The 19301-nt window shown below is 45.5% G+C and overlaps 1 protein-coding gene across 1 annotated transcript; it reads left to right on the top strand.

The window, feature by feature from the left end:
- Nucleotides 1–692: 692 nt before the first annotated feature.
- Nucleotides 693–18229, top strand: sparc (secreted protein, acidic, cysteine-rich (osteonectin)). Its single transcript, XM_061787531.1, has 10 exons — nucleotides 693–785; nucleotides 8146–8211; nucleotides 8419–8490; nucleotides 10190–10274; nucleotides 11261–11382; nucleotides 11777–11897; nucleotides 14141–14274; nucleotides 15095–15243; nucleotides 15640–15788; nucleotides 17615–18229. The coding sequence occupies exons 2-10, from the start codon at nucleotides 8155–8157 to the stop codon at nucleotides 17641–17643; spliced, it is 918 nt and encodes a 305-aa protein (XP_061643515.1). The 5' UTR covers nucleotides 693–785; nucleotides 8146–8154; the 3' UTR covers nucleotides 17644–18229.
- The last annotated feature ends 1072 nt before the right edge of the window (nucleotides 18230–19301 follow it).

Here is a 19301-nt window from a genome sequence, read left to right as displayed (position 1 = left end):
GTTTAAGACCTGTGCTCAAAAAGATTGCACGTGCTGTTGGCAACAGGTGCCCAATTCATTCATTCATTCATTCATTCATGGTGGCGCGTGCCGTTTGGGAAGTACATTTGGGACGCAAAAGTGAACTCTGAAGCGACAATATGACAATATCTTGGAACGGATGTCCGCTATTTGTCGATTTGTATCGGCCTTAATCACAAAAGAGTCTCAAAGATGGACGACCTTCCCTGATCGAGACCCCCGACCGGAACCTTGAGAGGCCGGTACACTACGTGGCCTGCAAAACGTTTTTACGCTGGATGACGTTCTTCTTGTACTAGGGCGGAGGCCGGCATACTCACGGTTCGGCCCCCGCAGATTCACCTAGCCGCGGATTTCAATTTTTTCCATTTCTATCTTTTTTTTTCCAATTTGTTCGATTTCAGGTGGGAGCTGCTTTGAATTGTGATTGGCCAGAAAGAGGGACCAGAGGTTTGGGGGGAAAAGAAGAAAGACTTTTTCAATGCAATTGTAACGGACACCGATTATCTGCGGTCCGAATCGGCGTCGAGACTCGGCGTGGCGATGCGGGACCGTTACTCTGATGTTCCTTTAGGACTGCTTTGGCTTTCAGTGTCAACAAGTGCAGCTCAATTTGGGGCGGCAGTTCGGCCTCTCCCACCGGGCGGGGTAAGAAGAGGGGGAGGGGGCGTCCCACCGCAGTACGAGTCTACAGTGGGAAGGGTTTCCCGAGTCCTCAAAGATCTTCTCCGTGCTGACTTTGCTGCTGCTTCTCTGCTCCGTAGGTAAGAAAAACTACTTGCAAGCCCTTTTTGTTTTGTTGTTTTGTCGATTGACAGCCGTCGTCAAGCGCTCGACTACTTTCTTCGCGACGCCAAACGTCAAAGTCACGTTGGTGAAGTTCTTGCCGTGTTTGTTATCAACAAGCAAATTGACCCAAGAAAAAAAGGATTTCAAGTTTTCACGTCTGCAGCAAAGCAGCTGAGCAACAACAAAGGGGGCGGGGGGGAAGATTCTACAGGATGAAGATTGTTTGCCACATTGGCAGCGGGGGGGGGGGGGGGGGGGGGGGGGGGTTGGGGGTGCGTGTGGGGGAGGGTAAGGGTAAGGGTCCGCAGTCCAGGGTCAGACATTTGACTTGGAATGTCAAGAAAAGACTTGAAAAAGGCGACAAGCTCTCAGTTTGGCGTTCACTCCTATGTGAAGGAATGCAGGTTGTCATGGCAACCGCTCCCTCGCTGACAGACATTAGGTTAGCGCAGTTCACTTCAGTTGACTTTTTTCACAGCAGTCCGTAGATTGGTTCTGCAGTTTTACGTCAATTTGCTGTCAAACGGCGAACGAGAATTCTCCCCCTAAAAACTTTCTTCATTGACGCTCACATTTTTTTTCTCGAGGTTTTCCGTTGACCTCACGTCAGTCTTCTCTACTTATTCTTCTTGTACAAACAAACAAACCTCAATACAGTACTCGAAGGAGTAAAAAAAAAAAGTAGAATCAAAATGGAGTATAAAGTTGGCACACGTAGAATATTTGCCAGAATCAACGTGTCCATCTCAAGTGCTCCCAAATGAAAATGAAGAAGCCCTTTTTCACACAAACTTGTGATTTTCGTCGACTTCAAGAGTTTCTTCGTCGCCGTCTCGAGTGCATGAAAGCGTAAATTTGGGGGGGTGGCAGGTGTGCTCCCAGGTGGGCGGGGCCTCCTCATCTCTACCGATAGAAGTTTGTGTGCGACGCAAGCAGGTGCATTCTGGGAGGGCGACAGACCCCCCCCCCCCCCAAACCCCCTCCCTCCCCGCACCACCCCCGCGCTGGTCGCAGGAGGAACATTTTGTTTTGGGAAAAACGTTGGCTGCAAGAAAGAAAGAAACAAACCATGCTAGTTAGCGAGTAAAAATCGACCTCAGCGATTTTAATTGATTCATCCGAGTTTAATGCTCAGCTCAGAACTATTTTTATTTTTTTTATTGCGTCTCCCATAAATGAAAGTGCGTCCCCGCTGATGTGCACAGCTTACCCTAACATCATGGTCGGCCAGTTTACAAAAGCGCAGTCAGTGACTTTTCAACCCTCTTTAGTGCCTTTTTAAAAAAAAAAAAAAAAAAAAGTTGGAAGCAACTGTAAGGAAGCTTTTATTTTCACACTATCTGTAAAGAATATTTTTTTTCTGTTGACAGAAATTAATGCTGGGGAAAATTTTGTATCATAAAAAATTAAGCAAATAAAGGAAAAAATAAAAAGCAACATTTTAATAATGTCAGTCATTTGCTCCCCCCCCCTATAAGAGAAGGAAAAAAATACAGAAATTGGATATTAACATAAAAAAAAAAAATTAAGATGTTGTTAAGAAATTCATCCATCCATTTTCTGAAGCGCTACAGCTGACTTGGGGTAAAAGACGGGCTCCGCCCGGAACTGGTCGGCAGTGTAAACGTGTTCGTGTATATTATTAATATTGCCGGCAAACTGGATGAAAATCCACGTTGAAAGAAGTTGCAGATGGACGAACAAAAGCCGAGACGGGGAAAGAAAAAAAACCAAAACAAAACAAAAAGATCTCAGGTTACTTTTCCACTTGACTGAGCTCATCTCACATTCTCTCTTTTTTCCCTTTCTTTCTTCTGGACTGTGGCGCTTTTGTCTCCACACCCACCTGGAAGGTCTCAAAAGTTCTTGAAGGAACATCTACGCTAACCAGTTGGGAAGATGACTTTGGAAATTCACTTGCTTACGAGCTAGCGTGTCGAAAATCAAATAGTCGTGGAACTATTTCAATGACTTTCCCTAAGTAATATAACTCGTTACATTTGATTACGTTTCTTCCTTTTGAACGAACGCATCAACAGGGGCGGCACAGTAGACACATCTGCCTCACAGTTGCGAGGTTGCGGGTTCAAATCCGGCCTGGCCTGTGCGGAGTTTGCACGTTGTCCCCGTGCCTGCGTGGCTTTTCTGCGGCCACTCCGCTTTCCTCCCACATCCCTAAAAACATGCGTGCTAGGTGAATTGAAGACTCTAAATTACCCGTAGGTGTGAATGGTTGTTTGTTTGTATGTGCCCTGCGATTGGCTGATCAACATAAAACTGTTCAAAAGTTATTTGGTGTGTTCAAAAGTGTAACTATGAGTCGAATGTTTGTAAAATCTCAGACAAACAAATTTCACTACAAGGAGACGCTTGGAGGTCATATTTGGAAAAATTGGTCACGTTTGAGACGACAGCAGAATAGCGCGACCAGAGAGCCAATCACAAGCATCGGATTTAGGAGGAGGAAGTGATATGGAAAAATATATATAAATATTTTTTCAAATGTAACTACAATTGTTATCATGGAATTTTCCAAAAGCAGCTGTAATTTAATGACACATTACATTTACATCAATTTTATCATCAAATGACATAATCCGGTTACAAGTATTTTGTGATTTACCAACACTCAAACTGAGTTATTAAATGATTTGACTACTTCCACGAGTTACAAATTTCTGTTTTGGAGATTAGCTGCTCCGCAACCTTCAGCATCAACCATCCATTTGAGCCTTAGCAACAGTGGTAGCGGTCCACATAGGAGACTGAGTAAGAGGCGACTGTGAGCTAGCGGCGGCGCAAACAACACTGCTAGCGTAGTGGTTCGCATAGTAGACTGAGTAAGAGGCGACTGTGTGCTAGCGGCGGCGCAAACAACACTGCTAGCGTAGTGGTTCGCATAGTAGACTGAGTAAGAGGCGACTGTGTGCTAGCGGCGGCGCAAACAACACTGCTAGCGTAGTGGTTCGCATAGTAGACTGAGTAAGAGGCGACTGTGTGCTAGCGGCGGCGCAAACAACACTGCTAGCGTAGTGGTTCGCATAGTAGACTGAGTAAGAGGCGACTGTGTGCTAGCGGCGGCGCAAACAACACTGCTAGCGTAGTGGTTCGCATAGTAGACTGAGTAAGAGGCGACTGTGTGCTAGCGGCGGCGCAAACAACACTGCTATCGTAGTGGTTCGCATAGTAGACTGAGTAAGAGGCGACTGTGAGCTAGCGGCGGCGCAAACAACACTGCTAGCGTAGTGGTTCGCATAGTAGACTGAGTAAGAGGCGACTGTGTGCTAGCGGCGGCGCAAACAACACTGCCAGCGTAGTGGTTCGCATAGTAGACTGAGTAAGAGGCGACTGTGAGCTAGCGGCGGCGCAAACAACACTGCTAGCGTAGTGGTTCGCATAGTAGACTGAGTAAGAGGCGACTGTGTGCTAGCGGCGGCGCTAACAACACTGCTAGCGTAGTGGTTCGCATAGTAGACTGAGTAAGAGGCGACTGTGTGCTGGTGGCGGCGCTAGCAACACTGATAGCGTAGTGGTTCGCATAGTAGACTGAGTAAGAGGCGACTGTGTGCTAGCGGCGGCGCAAACAACACTGCTAGCGTAGTGGTTCGCATAGTAGACTGAGTAAGAGGCGACTGTGAGCTAGCGGCGGCGCAAACAACACTGCTAGCGTAGTGGTTCGCATAGTAGACTGAGTAAGAGGCGACTGTGTGCTAGCGGCGGCGCAAACAACACTGCCAGCGTAGTGGTTCGCATAGTAGACTGAGTAAGAGGCGACTGTGAGCTAGCGGCGGCGCAAACAACACTGCTAGCGTAGTGGTTCGCATAGTAGACTGAGTAAGAGGCGACTGTGTGCTAGCGGCGGCGCTAACAACACTGCTAGCGTAGTGGTTCGCATAGTAGACTGAGTAAGAGGCGACTGTGTGCTGGTGGCGGCGCTAGCAACACTGATAGCGTAGTGGTTCGCATAGTAGACTGAGTAAGAGGCGACTGTGAGCTAGCGGCGGCGCTAACAACACTGCTAGCGTAGTGGTTCGCATAGTAGACTGAGTAAGAGGCGACTGTGAGCTAGCGGCGGCGCAAACAACACTGCTAGCGTAGTGGTTCGCATAGTAGACTGAGTAAGAGGCGACTGTGTGCTAGCGGCGGCGCTAACAACATTGCTAGCGTAGTGGTTCGCATAGTAGACTGAGTAAGAGGCGACTGTGTGCTGGTGGCGGCGCTAGCAACACTGATAGCGTAGTGGTTCACATAGCTGGAATGCAGCGAAATACAACAGAACAGTTGTAAGTTTTTTTCATGGGATTTTACAGTATACATACAAGTCCCAAATTCATGTTGCGCAACTTTAGTGTAGTACCACATTGTGCAAAAACATGCAGGGCCGTGCTGAGCGCGAGTGAAAGACATGCAGCATAATTAAGAGGAAGAAGAAGAGGCAGAGAAGGTCGCCAGCTGAAGTTCACTCATAGTGGTTGTTAGGATTGTTTGTGTCAAAGCAGAAGTTGCCTGACGCTTCGGAATGACTGCAACATCTTTGCTCATTTCTGCGGTTTTTCACAGATTTGAGCACTTTCATGAGATGATCGCATCTTTGGTGTTTGAATTCGGGCCGAAGCGATTGAATCGGATGATTTGTTGCTGATTGTTATTTTTTTTTATTACATAAACACAACGTAAGACAAAGATAGTGACAATCAAATGTTCCAAAATGTTTTGAATGATTTTTCTCTCTGTTGTTAAAGTTAAACAAAACCTAAAGGACAAAGTTTGGTAAAACAATCAAAATGTTCTACCTGTAATTCAGATCTTTATTCTTGTAAGCGATGAGGGACCCAAAAAGTTATTTTATTCATTAGATTTTTTTTGGGGTTGGGTCCTCCCCAAAACTGAAAAATCAAAAAGAAAAAGAAAATGTAAAAAAAGAACATTGAAGAGAAAATCTGTCGATAAGTGAATCCACGGGTGTCGAACCGCAAGTATACGGGGGTCCACTATATTAGTGGTAGTAGTAGTAGACCCCCACCCCATTTGTGGGGGATAGGGATAGCCGATAGCGAGAGTCTGCCGATAATTGAGGCCATTATAATTGCATTGAAAACAAATTTTTCAACCCCCCAAAATTGAGTAAGCAGGGATAAACCGCCACCAAGCGTTTTCGGGGTTGGTTGCCCCCCCCCCCCGCACCCCAAAATAGGAACAAAATAAATAAATAAATAAATCAAGTAAAAACAGTGGGAAAAAATTGTCAAGTGAATCCGCGGGTGTCGAACCGCGAGTGTGCGGAGTATCGTATACTGGCGCTTGTAGCGGTGTAGCAGTAGTAAGCAAAACAAATTTCTCCCTTAAGGTAACTCAATGTACTTTGCATGATTAAAAGCATTTCAAAACAAAGACAAAAAGAGCTTCTACACGTTTAAAACAAAGAGAAAAACATAAACCAGCGTAGAGTGCAAGAAAGATCATTTGAAAGTGGAAATGCTCTCAAAAGCCTGAGAAAAAGGAAGCGTTGCTTTGGACTCTGGGCTCTACTATCTGATCTGAGTCTGCAGATCTCAGAGCCCTTCTGGGTTTCTATCCCATTAGCATTTGTTCGGGACCGAAACCGTTTTGTGATTTATAGACCGGTCGTGGTAGTAACCGGCATTCCAGATTGGAACGGCATTTGGCGAAGTTTACTGGCGAGGAGAAGACCGTATTTGCGTCAATCTGGAAATCCTTGAAAGCGCACCACTCGCTGCCGTGCGAGTCCGGCAGCAAATCGCAGAAGTTTGTGCAGCAAAGAGCAACTTTATGAGCGGGACTGGGACTTTTCCAAATCAAACACTTTGTTTGGCTCTTGCGTCACCTCCTCCTCCTCCTCCTCCTCCTCGTGCCCAATGAGGATGGCGATGTTCCTCCAAGTCAAACACTCAGATGAGATTTGGGGATTTTCTTTTTTCATTCTCAATGTTGCCTTCTTGCTATTTTTAGAAGAGATGCTGCCTTGTGCTGACGGTTCCCGCTCTGGAACTTTCCACCGGTGAACAAACAAACATGCTCGCTGGCCATCGCCATCATCATCATCATCATCATCATCATCATCAACTGAATGCATTTTGGACAATTGTACGCTTTCATCTTTGTGGGAACACAGAAGTTCCTTTTGTTTTGTTGGAAAATTGGAGACTTGGCAAATAAAGCCAATTAGCAGCAATTGTGTTATTTGCGGACGTACGCTAATACACACACACACACACACACACACACACACATATATATATATAAAAAATGCATTCATGGTATTTCCCTCCATTCAAACCACTTCATCTGGTTTGCTAGTTGACCACTAGCAGCTAGCTGCTCTTCTTCTTCTTCTTCTTCTTCTTCTACTACAACTATTGTTCCTGTTACTGCTGCGACTACAGTTTGTATTTGTAGAGCACAGTTTGTACACGAGGCAATTCAAAGTGCTTTATAGCGACATCAAATTACAGGACAGAAAATAACATGACTAGTCTACTACGACGACTACTCTGTACTACATAGCTGGGACGCATATAGACTTGACACAGACTACATTACGGAATAATCCTCAATCAGGACAGGAAGTTGTTGTCCACGGTGAATCAAGGAAAATGGCAACGTGAGTGTTTTTTGTGTTCTGCGGTCGAGTGGCTTGCACCTCAACGAACTCTTTCATGTAGCAAACCACAAAGAAAGACGGAAAATCTCCCAGAGATTGAGAACACTGTCGAGCTGCTGAGGCAGGAATTCAAAGAAGTTGATCAGATCATCCGGCGGAGCGAGGAGGAGAACATTCCGGATGTTGATGTTGAAGGGAGGCCAGAAGACTCGTGAGTCTGCGTGCGTTGCTCATACGTTCCTGATGTCTGCACGATAGAAACGCCAAGCGGGGGTCAACCCAAACAAAAGCGCTTTTATGGAATTCCTCATTTTACGAGAGCTGGAGGCAGACGGAATCCCGCAACAAAGGAAGCTCACACGGCCGCCCGCTGACGGACCAGACGCAACGCTCGCTTGTTCCACATCTGGAAGACAAGCGTGCAATCACGCTGACGTCTGAAGCATTTTCGTCTTGAGCAGAAAGAGCCTTCGACGTCCAGTGGAGATGTTTTCAAAGGGCACGCATTCTCCAAACTTGACTTTTTCTTTGTCAGGGACCACGTAGAGAAAACGTTCAATTTTAGCATAGAAATTCTTTGTGCCAGATTATATCTTTTTACCACATTTCCATCTCCAGTCCCAATCGCATACATTCATCGCCTGGTGTTCTTCGGGGGACCTTCTGAGGAAATGCAAATGAAAAGTCTCCTTGTTTTGTTTTTGTGTCCACAGACGCTGAAGATGAGGATGTGGTTCCTCTTCCTGGTTTGCCTGGCCGGCCACGCCGTGGCCGCTCCTGTAAGTTCTCTCTCTGACGATCAATCATTGTGAAGTCCTCAGCTTCCACACAAAGCTCAAATGTTTGGTTAGAAATATTTTAAAGCTCAGTCTTTAAGGGGATCTTTAAATCGTCAGTCTACTGCTAGTTAGAAGTTGTGGACAAGTTCTTTCTGGTCACATTCACTTTCTGTTTAATTGACACAGTTTTTACGTGTTGTTTGTCAGACTGAGGAGCAGCCGATGGACGAGGAGCTGGTGGCAGACGAGGAGCTGGTGGTGGAGGATTCGGTTGTTGAGGTGAGTCACAAGCAGTCATACGCCAGAAATGTTCCTCCACAGTGTTTGCAGTTTGGCAGCTGAGACCTAAAGAAAACCTCCACGGCGGAAGAAGAAAACCGAATCCAAATCCAAATGTTACTGCTTGTTTTTGTCCCGTGTGAAGTTAAACGGGATTTAGTGGTTGGTACAGTAGACGTCCATAAACAAGAAGGTCGCATGTTCCATCCCCAGTTCGTCTCAGCAACCTCTCGCAGTTGAGTCCAAAGGTCTTTGAAGAAGAGAATCTAGAATCGACTGGAATTCAAAGATTCAAAGATCATCTGGTCTGATCAAAAACATTCTTGATGGTGAGAAGACGAGATGGAGTTGTGATACTCGCACAATGATGCTTGTTTTCGTCTATGTGAAGAAACACGATCAGGTGGGAAGAGTTGAGTTGAAAATGGCAAATGGCAGAAGATGGAAACCAGGAACCAGCATACATGGAACGATATGAAGACCACATGGAAGCATCTAGAATCTCCTGGAATCTAAAGATCATCTGATCCGCCGGTGGACCGACAAAAACATCCACAACGATGTCTGTGTAGTCATCCGGGTCACGGCAACCCGCAAACGCGGAATCGAGAATCGTGAGCAACTTTGCATCTAAGATTTGGAACTGGAGAAATCTTTCGACTCAAAGGTGAAATGTCTTCAAAAACCAAGTCCAGTTGCCCTTATTCAACCTTTGAGGAACATTCCAGATGTTGATGTTGAAAACAGGCAAGAAGACAAGCAGGAACTTTGATTCTCCAGCTGTTCCTGATGATGTCATCCTGTTTACTTTCCTTCTCAATCTTCTGCAAAACCATCATTATCAAATCGTTTGGAAACCTTTATGTGAAAAAACAGCAGGAACCTTCCCACGTTGACCAGGCCTTAAACCAAGACGGAATGTTCTGGAAGCGATTTGTTGTTGAAGAAAAAAAAAAAAAAAAAAAAGGAACTTTAGTGTGTGAACGGTGGCTCCTCCCTGGCTCCAGAGGGACCGCAAACCACCACAGCTGGAAAAAATAGCCTAATGCAAGCTGACGTCTTCCTGGCTTCACCGCATGCGGACGCAGCTGCTCGTTACCGTCAGCCATTTCGGTCCCACCGCTCAAGGGCTGGTTCCTTCGGGGCGGAATCTTCCGGAACGCGGTTCAGCCGGACCTCAAAGCCTCCGTGGTCACGAATAAAGCGTTCGGAATCATTCACTCATCCCGTACTGCGTTACCACTGCAAAGGTATTTCTAAAGGACATTGAAGACTCGAAATTGGGGCGGAACAGTGAAACGACCGGTTAGCACATCCGCCTCACAGTTCTGAGGACCCGGGTTCAAATCCGTCCTCGCCTGTGTGGAGTTTGCATCTTCTCCCCGTGCCCGCGTGGCTTTTAGACTAAATTGCCCGTAAGTGTGAACGTGAGTGCCAATGCTTGTTTGTTTATACGTGGCCTGCGATTGGCTGGCGACAAGTTCAGGGTGTACCCCGCCTCTCGCCCACAGTTAGCCGGGATATGCACCGGCATGCCCGTGACCCGCGTGAGGAGAAGCCGTGTAGAAAATGGATGGGTGGATGTTAGGAACTAACTAGGCCTGCTATATCAAAATCCCTAACATGGTGATTTGGAAGTCCGGAATGACTCGAAAATTCCTGTCTGAACGCTGAACTTTGAACTTTGCCTGCTTTCCAGGAGGCGGAGGTGGGAGCCAACCCGGTGCAGGTGGAGGTCGGAGAGTTTGACGAGGCCATCGAGCTGGAAGACGACGTTGCCGAGAGTGAGCACAGCGATTCCTGGTTTTGTCCTCTTGTGGGACACCACCGCAACGTCTCACTTGTTACGCGCTCGTGCGGCCCTGACCGAAAGGAAAATGAGAATTGGGCATAATGGCGACAGTAATCACAAAGTGCCCACTGTGGCAGGCCTCCACGAGAAACACAAACCCAACCGCAACAACACACACACACACACACACACACAAGTGTGAGCTTTTCACAAAAATAAAAATTGGAAATAGAAACATTTCCTCATTTAAAGCATAAACTGTAAAGAAATATAGAAGCAGTCCTGGTTTTACGATGTAATTGAATTGCTTTATTTTTCAGATATTTCTTCCCTTTTTTTCCCCCCTTACATTTTCCTTTTGATTAATATTTTTATATTCTTTCCAAAAGTTATTTCTCATACTTATCTGTTTTTCCAATATTTGTGTATTATTTACCTAACATTTTTCAATTTTTAAAAAACCCTTTTCCACAATATCTTCCCATATTTCCAGTATTTGTCTATATTATTTGTTTCTAACATTTTTTATTCTGTTTTCATTTTCTCATTTGCACATGTTTTGGTATAATATTTTGCCTTTTTTAAAAAAAAAAAATGTATCCTCAATATTTGTATATTCTTTTCTTCTACTATTCTTCATTTTCCTTCAAGTTGTCCATTTTGTCTCATATTGGTGTACTTTTTGTAATATCTTTGACTTTTATTAATAAGTTTTCTACATTTCCCATATTTGTGCATTTTTGAAATTCCTTTGAACGTTTCAAGATTTCCCCAATATTCATGTATTTTTCCCATCTAATATTTATCTTTCTTTATTCGATGAAATCCTTGACAATATTTCTAACATTTTTCCATTTCTACGAACCCTTTCCCATATTTTGTGTACTTTGCCTGGCTATTTAGGTTTCCAATGTTTCTAATGACTGCTGACGACGAGGCTACGAACGATGACGGCGAATGTGTTTTTTGCGACTTTAGACCCGTGCCTGCAGCACCAGTGCAAGAAGGGCAAAGTGTGCGAGGTGGACGAGAGCAACACCCCCATGTGCGTGTGTCAGGACCCCTCCACCTGCAGCGCCGCCGAGGGACAGTTCGAGCACGTCAGTTTGTCACCGCCGGCCGACCGTTACGCGGCTTTTCTTTTTCACGCGCGCACACGTCCGACGATTGCTTTTCCGGGGGCATCTCCAATGCGTTCAAGTGCCCCGGGTGGCAACCCGCATTTGGTTCCAGGAACTCACATAGATCACCGCGAAGCATTTTCGGGGCTGGTTCCCCTCCAAAAAAGAAAAAAAAACGAAAGAAATTCTGGGACAATCCTGCATCTCTCAAAAGCGCTAACCACGCTAGCAGGCTATTTTTCAGGCCTTGAGGTCCCGCAGTCTAAATAAAGTTCCAGTGTTCCACTTGAGAAGAAACCAAAACTACATGAACAAACAATGAAAAAAAACCAAAAAACCACACACACACTCACTGTCGTGTTGTTGTGTTCAGGTTTGCGGCACCGACAACAAGACCTACGACACTTCCTGCCACTTCTTCGCCACCAAGTGCGCTTTGGAGGGAACCAAGAAAGGTCACAAGCTGCACCTGGACTACATCGGACCCTGCAAAGGTAAAGCCGCCAAATATTGATCTTCGTGCCACGTTGACCTCCGCGCTACGCTGACCTCAATGAAGCTCATGCTGCATTCAACAAAACTTCCAAGGAAATATCCATTTGGCATGTGTGTTGTTTCCGATCATTTCGCTTCATTGAAAGGGGAACTAAACCCAATTTTGTTTCACAATCTTGTTTGTGTCTTGAAAGATCCGCCAAAATGTTCTCAAACAGTTGGCAGTATGGGAAAGGCTGAAATTTGAAAACGTTCAACTTGCACTGTAGCGTACCGTCTGGCGGGTCAATACTTGCGAGCGCGAGCGGCTGCGACACGCCCAAACACGTTTATGTTTGCCTTTGTGTAAACGCTTAAAGTCAGCCGGCGGAGGGAGTGCAGGGCTCAAGCGGAGAACAGATTGAGGGGCATCGACACCGAGACGCTTCCCACTAGTCAGATGAAGAAGCCGCTAGCCTGCTCGCAAGTCAATATTAGCCGCGACAGCTGCGCCATCTCGGCCCGAGAACCAGGCGCTGTTTTCACTTTCTTCTATGATTGGCCAATCACAGATTCCCGCGAAGGAGTGTTTGTTTGCGGGGTTTTCCACACCACACACAGACAGCTCTTTGCTTTTCATGCTGGTTACACCACGTCTGATACTTGTGTATCCTGGTGAAAATGCCGATTAAAAAAATGAGCCCCGACACCAGTTTCAGCAATTACCATGAAATTGGGCCTCAAGTGAACAGCAAGTCACACGTTTTGGTTTCAAGCTGCCATGTTGGCGCCTTACTTTGACGATCTCATACTTGCGATGACGTCCAATCGGAAGCGGGTACCCTAGACGACAAATTGCCACACCCTGTTTCCTACGCCGTCTAAGATGGGCACAAACTTCGATCATCATTTTGCGGTTTCTCAGAAAGTTTTGAAAAATGTGCCCCTGACACCACTTTTAGCAATCGAGAGAAATCGGGCGGCAGAATGCACAAAAAAGTCTCAAGGACTCACGATTAGGGCTGGGGGATTCATCGAATTTGAAACATGATTTCAATTTGGGCTACTCAGAATCAGAATCAGAATCATCGTTTTTTGCCAAGTATGTCCAAAAAACAAAAACACACAAGGAATTTGTCTCCGGTAGTCGGAGCCGCTCGAGTACGACAACAGACGGTCAATGGACAGAGAACAACACTTTGGAGACAGAAAGACACTGAGGAAAAAACCAAAACAGTCACTGAGCAGTAAAAGGTTGCTAGTTATCTGGTAATGCCCGTACAAATGGTTGTTTTGGGTTTTTTTGACAATTGTGCAAAAAGATGCAGAGTCCTCTCGCACTTAGAGCACTTCAAAAGACTAATAGAGCAATAGTCCGGCGCAGTGACCATTGTGCAAAGGGCGCCGAGACTTCAAGCGAGTAGCGCGATCATCTGGGACAATGTCGATTGTGCAAATGTTGCAGATACTCCTCAGTCAGTGTGCAAGTGGGGCAGATGCTACTCTGGCACGAGTGGCCAGTATATGCAAATAGTGCAGCGTGACAGCAAACTCAGACAAAAAAAATTGGCGGCCTGTTGCAATGGAATTGTAGGTTAGCTGTTTAAGAAGTCGACGGCGAGAGGGAAGAAGCTGTTGGAATGTCTGCTTGTCGGCCGCACCGCAGCTCCGGCCGCTCCGCTTCCTGTCGATACGCAGACTCGTCACAGTTTTTGATGAGGCCGATGACAGCGGCGTCATCTGCAAACTTCAGGAGTTTGACGGCCGGGTGCGTCGAGGTGCGGTCGTTCGTGCAGCGAGAGAAGAGCAGCGTAGAGAGGACACAACCTTGGGGTGCCCCAGCGCTGATGCTGCGTACGGATGAGGTGGTCTCCCCCGGCCTCGCCCGCTGTGTCCCGCCACTAACAGATGGCAGGCGAGACGCTGAGTTGGAGGAAAGGAGTGTTGAACGCTGAGCTGAAGTCCACAAAGAGGATCCTCGCGTAGGTCGATGTTCTAGGATGAAGTGCGGTCCCATGTTGACTGCATCGTCCGCAGACCAATCAACATTAAAGCATTTCAATCAATATTGAACTGAATAATAACCTTAAGAATCGAAATCGAATCGAATCGTGAGGTTCAATTCACCCAGATGAGCCTTAATCGGAAGCAAATATTCTTGACGGATGGGTGACGCTAAATGAGCGAGTTTTTTTTGCCTATGCCACGCCATTGAGTAATTACCATGAAAAAGTGGGCTTGATTTGCGTTTCTGACTGCGCAGACATCGAGGCCTGCCTGGACAACGAGCTGAACCAGTTCCCTCTGCGTATGAGGGACTGGCTGAAAAACGTCCTGGTGACTCTGTACGAGCGCGACGAGGACAACAACCTGCTGACCGAGAAACAAAAGCTCAGGGTGAGTCTTGGTCACCGGCGCTTTTCACACGCACGGGGCACAAAATCCGCCATTGAGCACACAGAAACCAGCGGCGCGGTTTAACACCACGTCATGACCTTGCAGGCTTTGGTTTCCACGCTCGGCTCTCACGTTGAATGACAGAAGAGTCTCAAAAGTGGAGCGCGGACCTCCACCGAGGCCAGACGAATCAGTTTGGGGAAACTCGTTTCACATAAAGGACAGTCACGACATTTGTCTGCTTCTAATTCATTCATTCATTCATTGAAACTAATGCAGTGCCGCCCCACCCCGTTGGCAGGGGATAAGGGCCTCAACCCCCAATTAGTAAAAAATCTGTGCATAATTGACCCCCCCCCCCCCAGAAAAAAAAACGGTTGTTAATTAGCTATCAATGCTACAAGAAAAGTCACCATTTCTGTCTAAAGGAGACTCCTCAACTCACTTCAACATATTTCCTTGGAACCAAGATGCCAAAATAAATAGGTGAATTTGCAAGTATGCCCGGGAACACTGCAACTTGCTCGTTCAAGCAGCTGCCCTTCGGAACTGTTCCATTCCAGTCCAGTACGTGGCAAACAACAAAATAAAGCATCGCTGCCGTTGTCCGTGAAATCCAAATTCCAGAAAATAAAATGAAAATTGCCAATTTTCCAAGGTTCGTGCTCCTCGTCCACAGACAATACAAAGAGTAGAACAGCAAAAAGATGACGTTTCGAGTGATGCGCATCAAGAATTGTGCCGTGAAATATCCAAATGTTCCTTGAAAGATCCAGCGCGATAACGCTTGTTTGTTTTCGCGCGGCTTCCGTCGTGGCAGGTGAAGAAGATCTACGAGAACGAGAAGCGGCTGAAGGAGGGCGAACACACCCTGGACCTGCTGGCACACGACTTTGTCAAGAACTACAACATGTACATCTTCCCCGTGCACTGGCAGTTCAGACAGCTGGACCAGCACCCCGCCGACGGGTACGCAGACACCCCGTCGCTCGCGTCGTCACGGTTACGGTTGACATATATAGACATATATTTGAAATGATACGACGGACCCCCAAGCTGGAGAGCAATAGCTCGCTGGCTCCCGGGGAAGCTCGTTGGAGAACCGCTGCATGAGACGGACCTCCACCGAGGCCAGAAAAATCTCCATTTGCGTCAGTATCTTTTGGGCCGATCTCATCTTGCGATAGGCCCACGTTGTGCCGTGTTGTGGCGCAACGTGGTATTACGCGGAAGGCGTGCAAGTCGAAATCCGTACTTACCTGCAGACTGTCAAAACCCATCCAAAAAATGTGCGTTTTCGCCTGGCGCGACCGATGAACGGAGGTACGGCGGAGGTTGACTCTGTTGCGCTCGTTTGATTGACAGCTACCTGACGCACAGCGAGCTGGCCCCCCTGCGCGCACCCCTCATTCCCATGGAGCACTGCACCACGCGCTTCTTCGAGGAATGCGACGGCGACGGCGACAAGTACATCGCCCTGGAGGAGTGGGCCGCCTGCTTCGGCATCAAGGAGCGTGAGTAGCCAACGGCCCCGACAACTTCCTGCGTACGCGCGCGCCGGCATTGGCCGAGGAAACGCCTTCTCCGTCTTCATTGGTTTCGACGCTAAGCAAGTGGGAAACGTACGTTACAGTGATAGGGACCCGGACTGAATAACGAAAATGCGGCAGAAATGGACACGCCAGGTGCCACACGAGGGTGCCAAGGCACTACTTTTGTCGAAATGAAGCTCCTCAACTGCAGCCGATACCGAGTCCTGACCCGGTAGCTCGACAATGCATCCAAATTGTCTCAAATGTGTCTTCAATTTGATTGATTCGGATAAAAAAGGTATATAAAACTAATCTGTTGCTGCACCCGTGGGTTCACCTAACCACTGATTTTTGAAAGATTATTTTTCCAATTTGTTTTTTTGGGGGGGGGAACAAACCCAGAAAAGGTTTAGTGGCGGTTTATCCCCGCTTATTCAAGACTGTTTGGGGGTTTAAAACCCCCCCCCCCCCCAAAATTGAAAACTGAAACAAATTGAAAAGAAGCCTTTTTCAATGCAATGATAATGATTTTCGCCCCGGTCCGTTGTATATTTGTGCCTCAGGATTATTTGGCCGCTTGATGACCTTTCCCAATCAAGGAAATAAAACAAATTCTGATGTATTTCTTTTTTCACCCGATACTGATCTGCTCACGTGATTGGCCCTGATTTCCGATCATGCGATCGGATCGGGACAACTCTATCACGAAGTTATTATTATTTTTTTAACGACGGCTTGCACACAAAAAGAGCGAATAGGTCAACTTCTCAGGGAATAATGGAGCATCGTTCCCGGGAAAGAAAATGTGCGAATGCCGAAGGACGAATATGTTGGGGGTCACTGTGCTGACAACTAATTGACTTCAAGGGGAATTGGAATTGAAAAACATATCTTGATCTTCATAACGTGATTAGTAATTACAAGTCCTCGAACATGATCTGTAGAGCAAGGAATACATATTTCTATTATTTCTGGAAGTTGATGCACATTAATGTGCTGGGAATAAAAAACAACTTCAAAGCAAATGAACCGACAACTATTTGATCATCGATTTGATTGATAGTTGTCCATGTTTGCAGACTGATTATCAGACTGGGTTGAATCAAAATAAGACATTTGCAAACATCTGCTTTTACAAGTCAACATCATTTTATGTTTGTGCATAATCGGCACTGTTAATTTGAGGTCATGTCCTGTGTTTGAATAAACTGAGGAAAATTCTTATTTTAGGGATAGATTCATCGATTATTAAAATAATCGTTAGAAAACAAAAATTGAATAACGTCATTGTCATTTGCATTTTCTCAGGGGGGAAAAAATTGCAAATATGATAAAAGGCACATTTTTCTAAGAGTAGGCAATTATTTTTACCCCCCCAAAATATGATATTCTTTCAGTCAGTTTGAAGTTGATGCAAGTTAATGTTGAAGAAAAAAAAAAAACCTTAAAGGCTTGTTTGGTATTAGGAGAAATAAAGTTTGTTGTTAGTATTAGCAGCAATACTTTATTCTTGATGTGCCCTGCAACTGACTGGCGACCAGTCGGGGGTGTAGTCCGCCTTTCGCCCGAGGTCAGCTGCGATAGACCCTAACCAGGATAAGCGGTGTTCAAAATGGATGGAAGGAGTTTAGCGTTGATTTGTTTTGACTGTTGCTGGCGACACTTTGAAAGCGCAACCGACACCGACAGGACAGCAACAAGTGCCGTTTGTATTTGAGTTAAATAGGACTTTAAAACAAGATTAGTTCCTTGCTAATAATTATTTCCCCTCACTGATATTGACGTGCTCACGTTTTGTGTCTTTCCAGAGGATGTGGACAACGAGCTCCTCATCTAAGCTCCGCCCAACCAGCAGAGGCGCCACGCGACTGGTCGCTTCTTTGGTGCTAATCGCTAACTTTCAGAAAAAAAAATAAGAAAATCAGTTTTGGTGCTAATTGCTTTTTTATTTTTTATTTTTAAGTAACAAACTTTGCTGCCTATACCACTAATTAAACAAAGATAAGATTCCAAAAGAGAAACGTGCACAAACTTAACATCAAACAAAAGACTTCAGATGTAAATGTTTTTTTTTTTTTTTTTTTTTTGTTAAATGATATTTAAATTTATGTTGAAAGGCTTCCATTCGACATCAATCAGACTGAAGTGTATAAGTCCAAAAATAAAGTTTGGAAATAAATGTTCCCTGCGCTTGCTTTTCTACTGTCTACTTTGTTTAGTTGTTGTGCTCTACTACTGCTACTACTCGCTTGCTCTCACCTGGTTTCCATGGTGACGCTCGTTCCAGCCTGGTTTCCACAGTGACGATGCTAAAAGAAGATGGGCATGTTTAACTTGGGGAAATGTTTTTCTCTCAAAAGTGTTTCTACTGACAACAGCAGCAAAGCTTCCTTGAAGAAATCAAATAAAATCAATCAAACGTTTACATGCCTTTCGCATCTTCATCACACACTTTGGACATCCTCATCTTCATCTGAGCGTTTTCTCAAGATATTAGACACATCCCATAATCACGTTAGCTTCCATAGGAAACGTTTTGCTGTACGCATTATCATTGTGTTCATTAATTTGGACTCATCCAAATAGAACAAAAAAAATTGGCTATACATAAGAATCAGTCTGAGATAAGCTACATATAACATGTCACGCTTTCCATATTTTTATCAGAACCTCATCGTTGGACCTCATTTGTCTGCATCATAGCATTTTCGCCAGATATTACGCACATCCCACACAGACATTAGCTTCCATAGAAGAATCGTTAGTCTCTATTTATTTAAATTCTTTCGCACAACAGTCTCCAGATATCAGTCATGCCCCCCCCCACTGACATTAGCTTCCATTAAGAGACCTGACGAGACCTGCTGTTAGCATTAGCATCCATGCATCCATCCATCCATTTTCTGAGCCGCTTCTCCTCACTAGCATTAGCATTTTACACTAATTAATCTGGACACTTGAATCTTCGTTTAACCAAATGGCACATGTAATTGGAAAAGCATAATCATTTTGAAATAAACGAAATACACTGTCCACATGCCTTTCGCGTCTTCATCAGAAACACAGCAGACACTTTGGACCTCCTCATCTTCATCATGTGTCTAACAAAATGCAAACCTTGTGTGCAGATATTACACGTGTCCCACACTGACATTAGCTTCCATACAAGACACGTTAGTCTTCATTTAACCCAAAACTGTGGCACAATAGGCTTCACATATTAGACACGTCCACCTGACATTAGCTCCCATTTACGAGACCTGCTGTTAGCATTTGCGTGCTAATCAATTTGGACACGTTTGTCTTCATTTGAACAAAAACTACTTATTCGATGAATAATACGGTCAATTATGAAGACTAACGTTAAAACGAAAGATAAATGACCTATTTGTATGACTTTCACAAGTGTCATGGTAGTGTGAATAGTGCACTGAGCAACACTTCTAGAACGGGAATAATTGACTTCTATTGTGGTCTATTGTACTACATAAAGGT

Source organism: Phyllopteryx taeniolatus, chromosome 10, assembly GCF_024500385.1.
Source record: "Phyllopteryx taeniolatus isolate TA_2022b chromosome 10, UOR_Ptae_1.2, whole genome shotgun sequence".
Taxonomy (NCBI): Eukaryota; Metazoa; Chordata; class Actinopteri; order Syngnathiformes; family Syngnathidae; genus Phyllopteryx; species Phyllopteryx taeniolatus.
The sequence above is the reverse complement of the archived record's forward strand: the minus strand, read 5'-3'. Positions and strand labels throughout refer to the sequence as shown.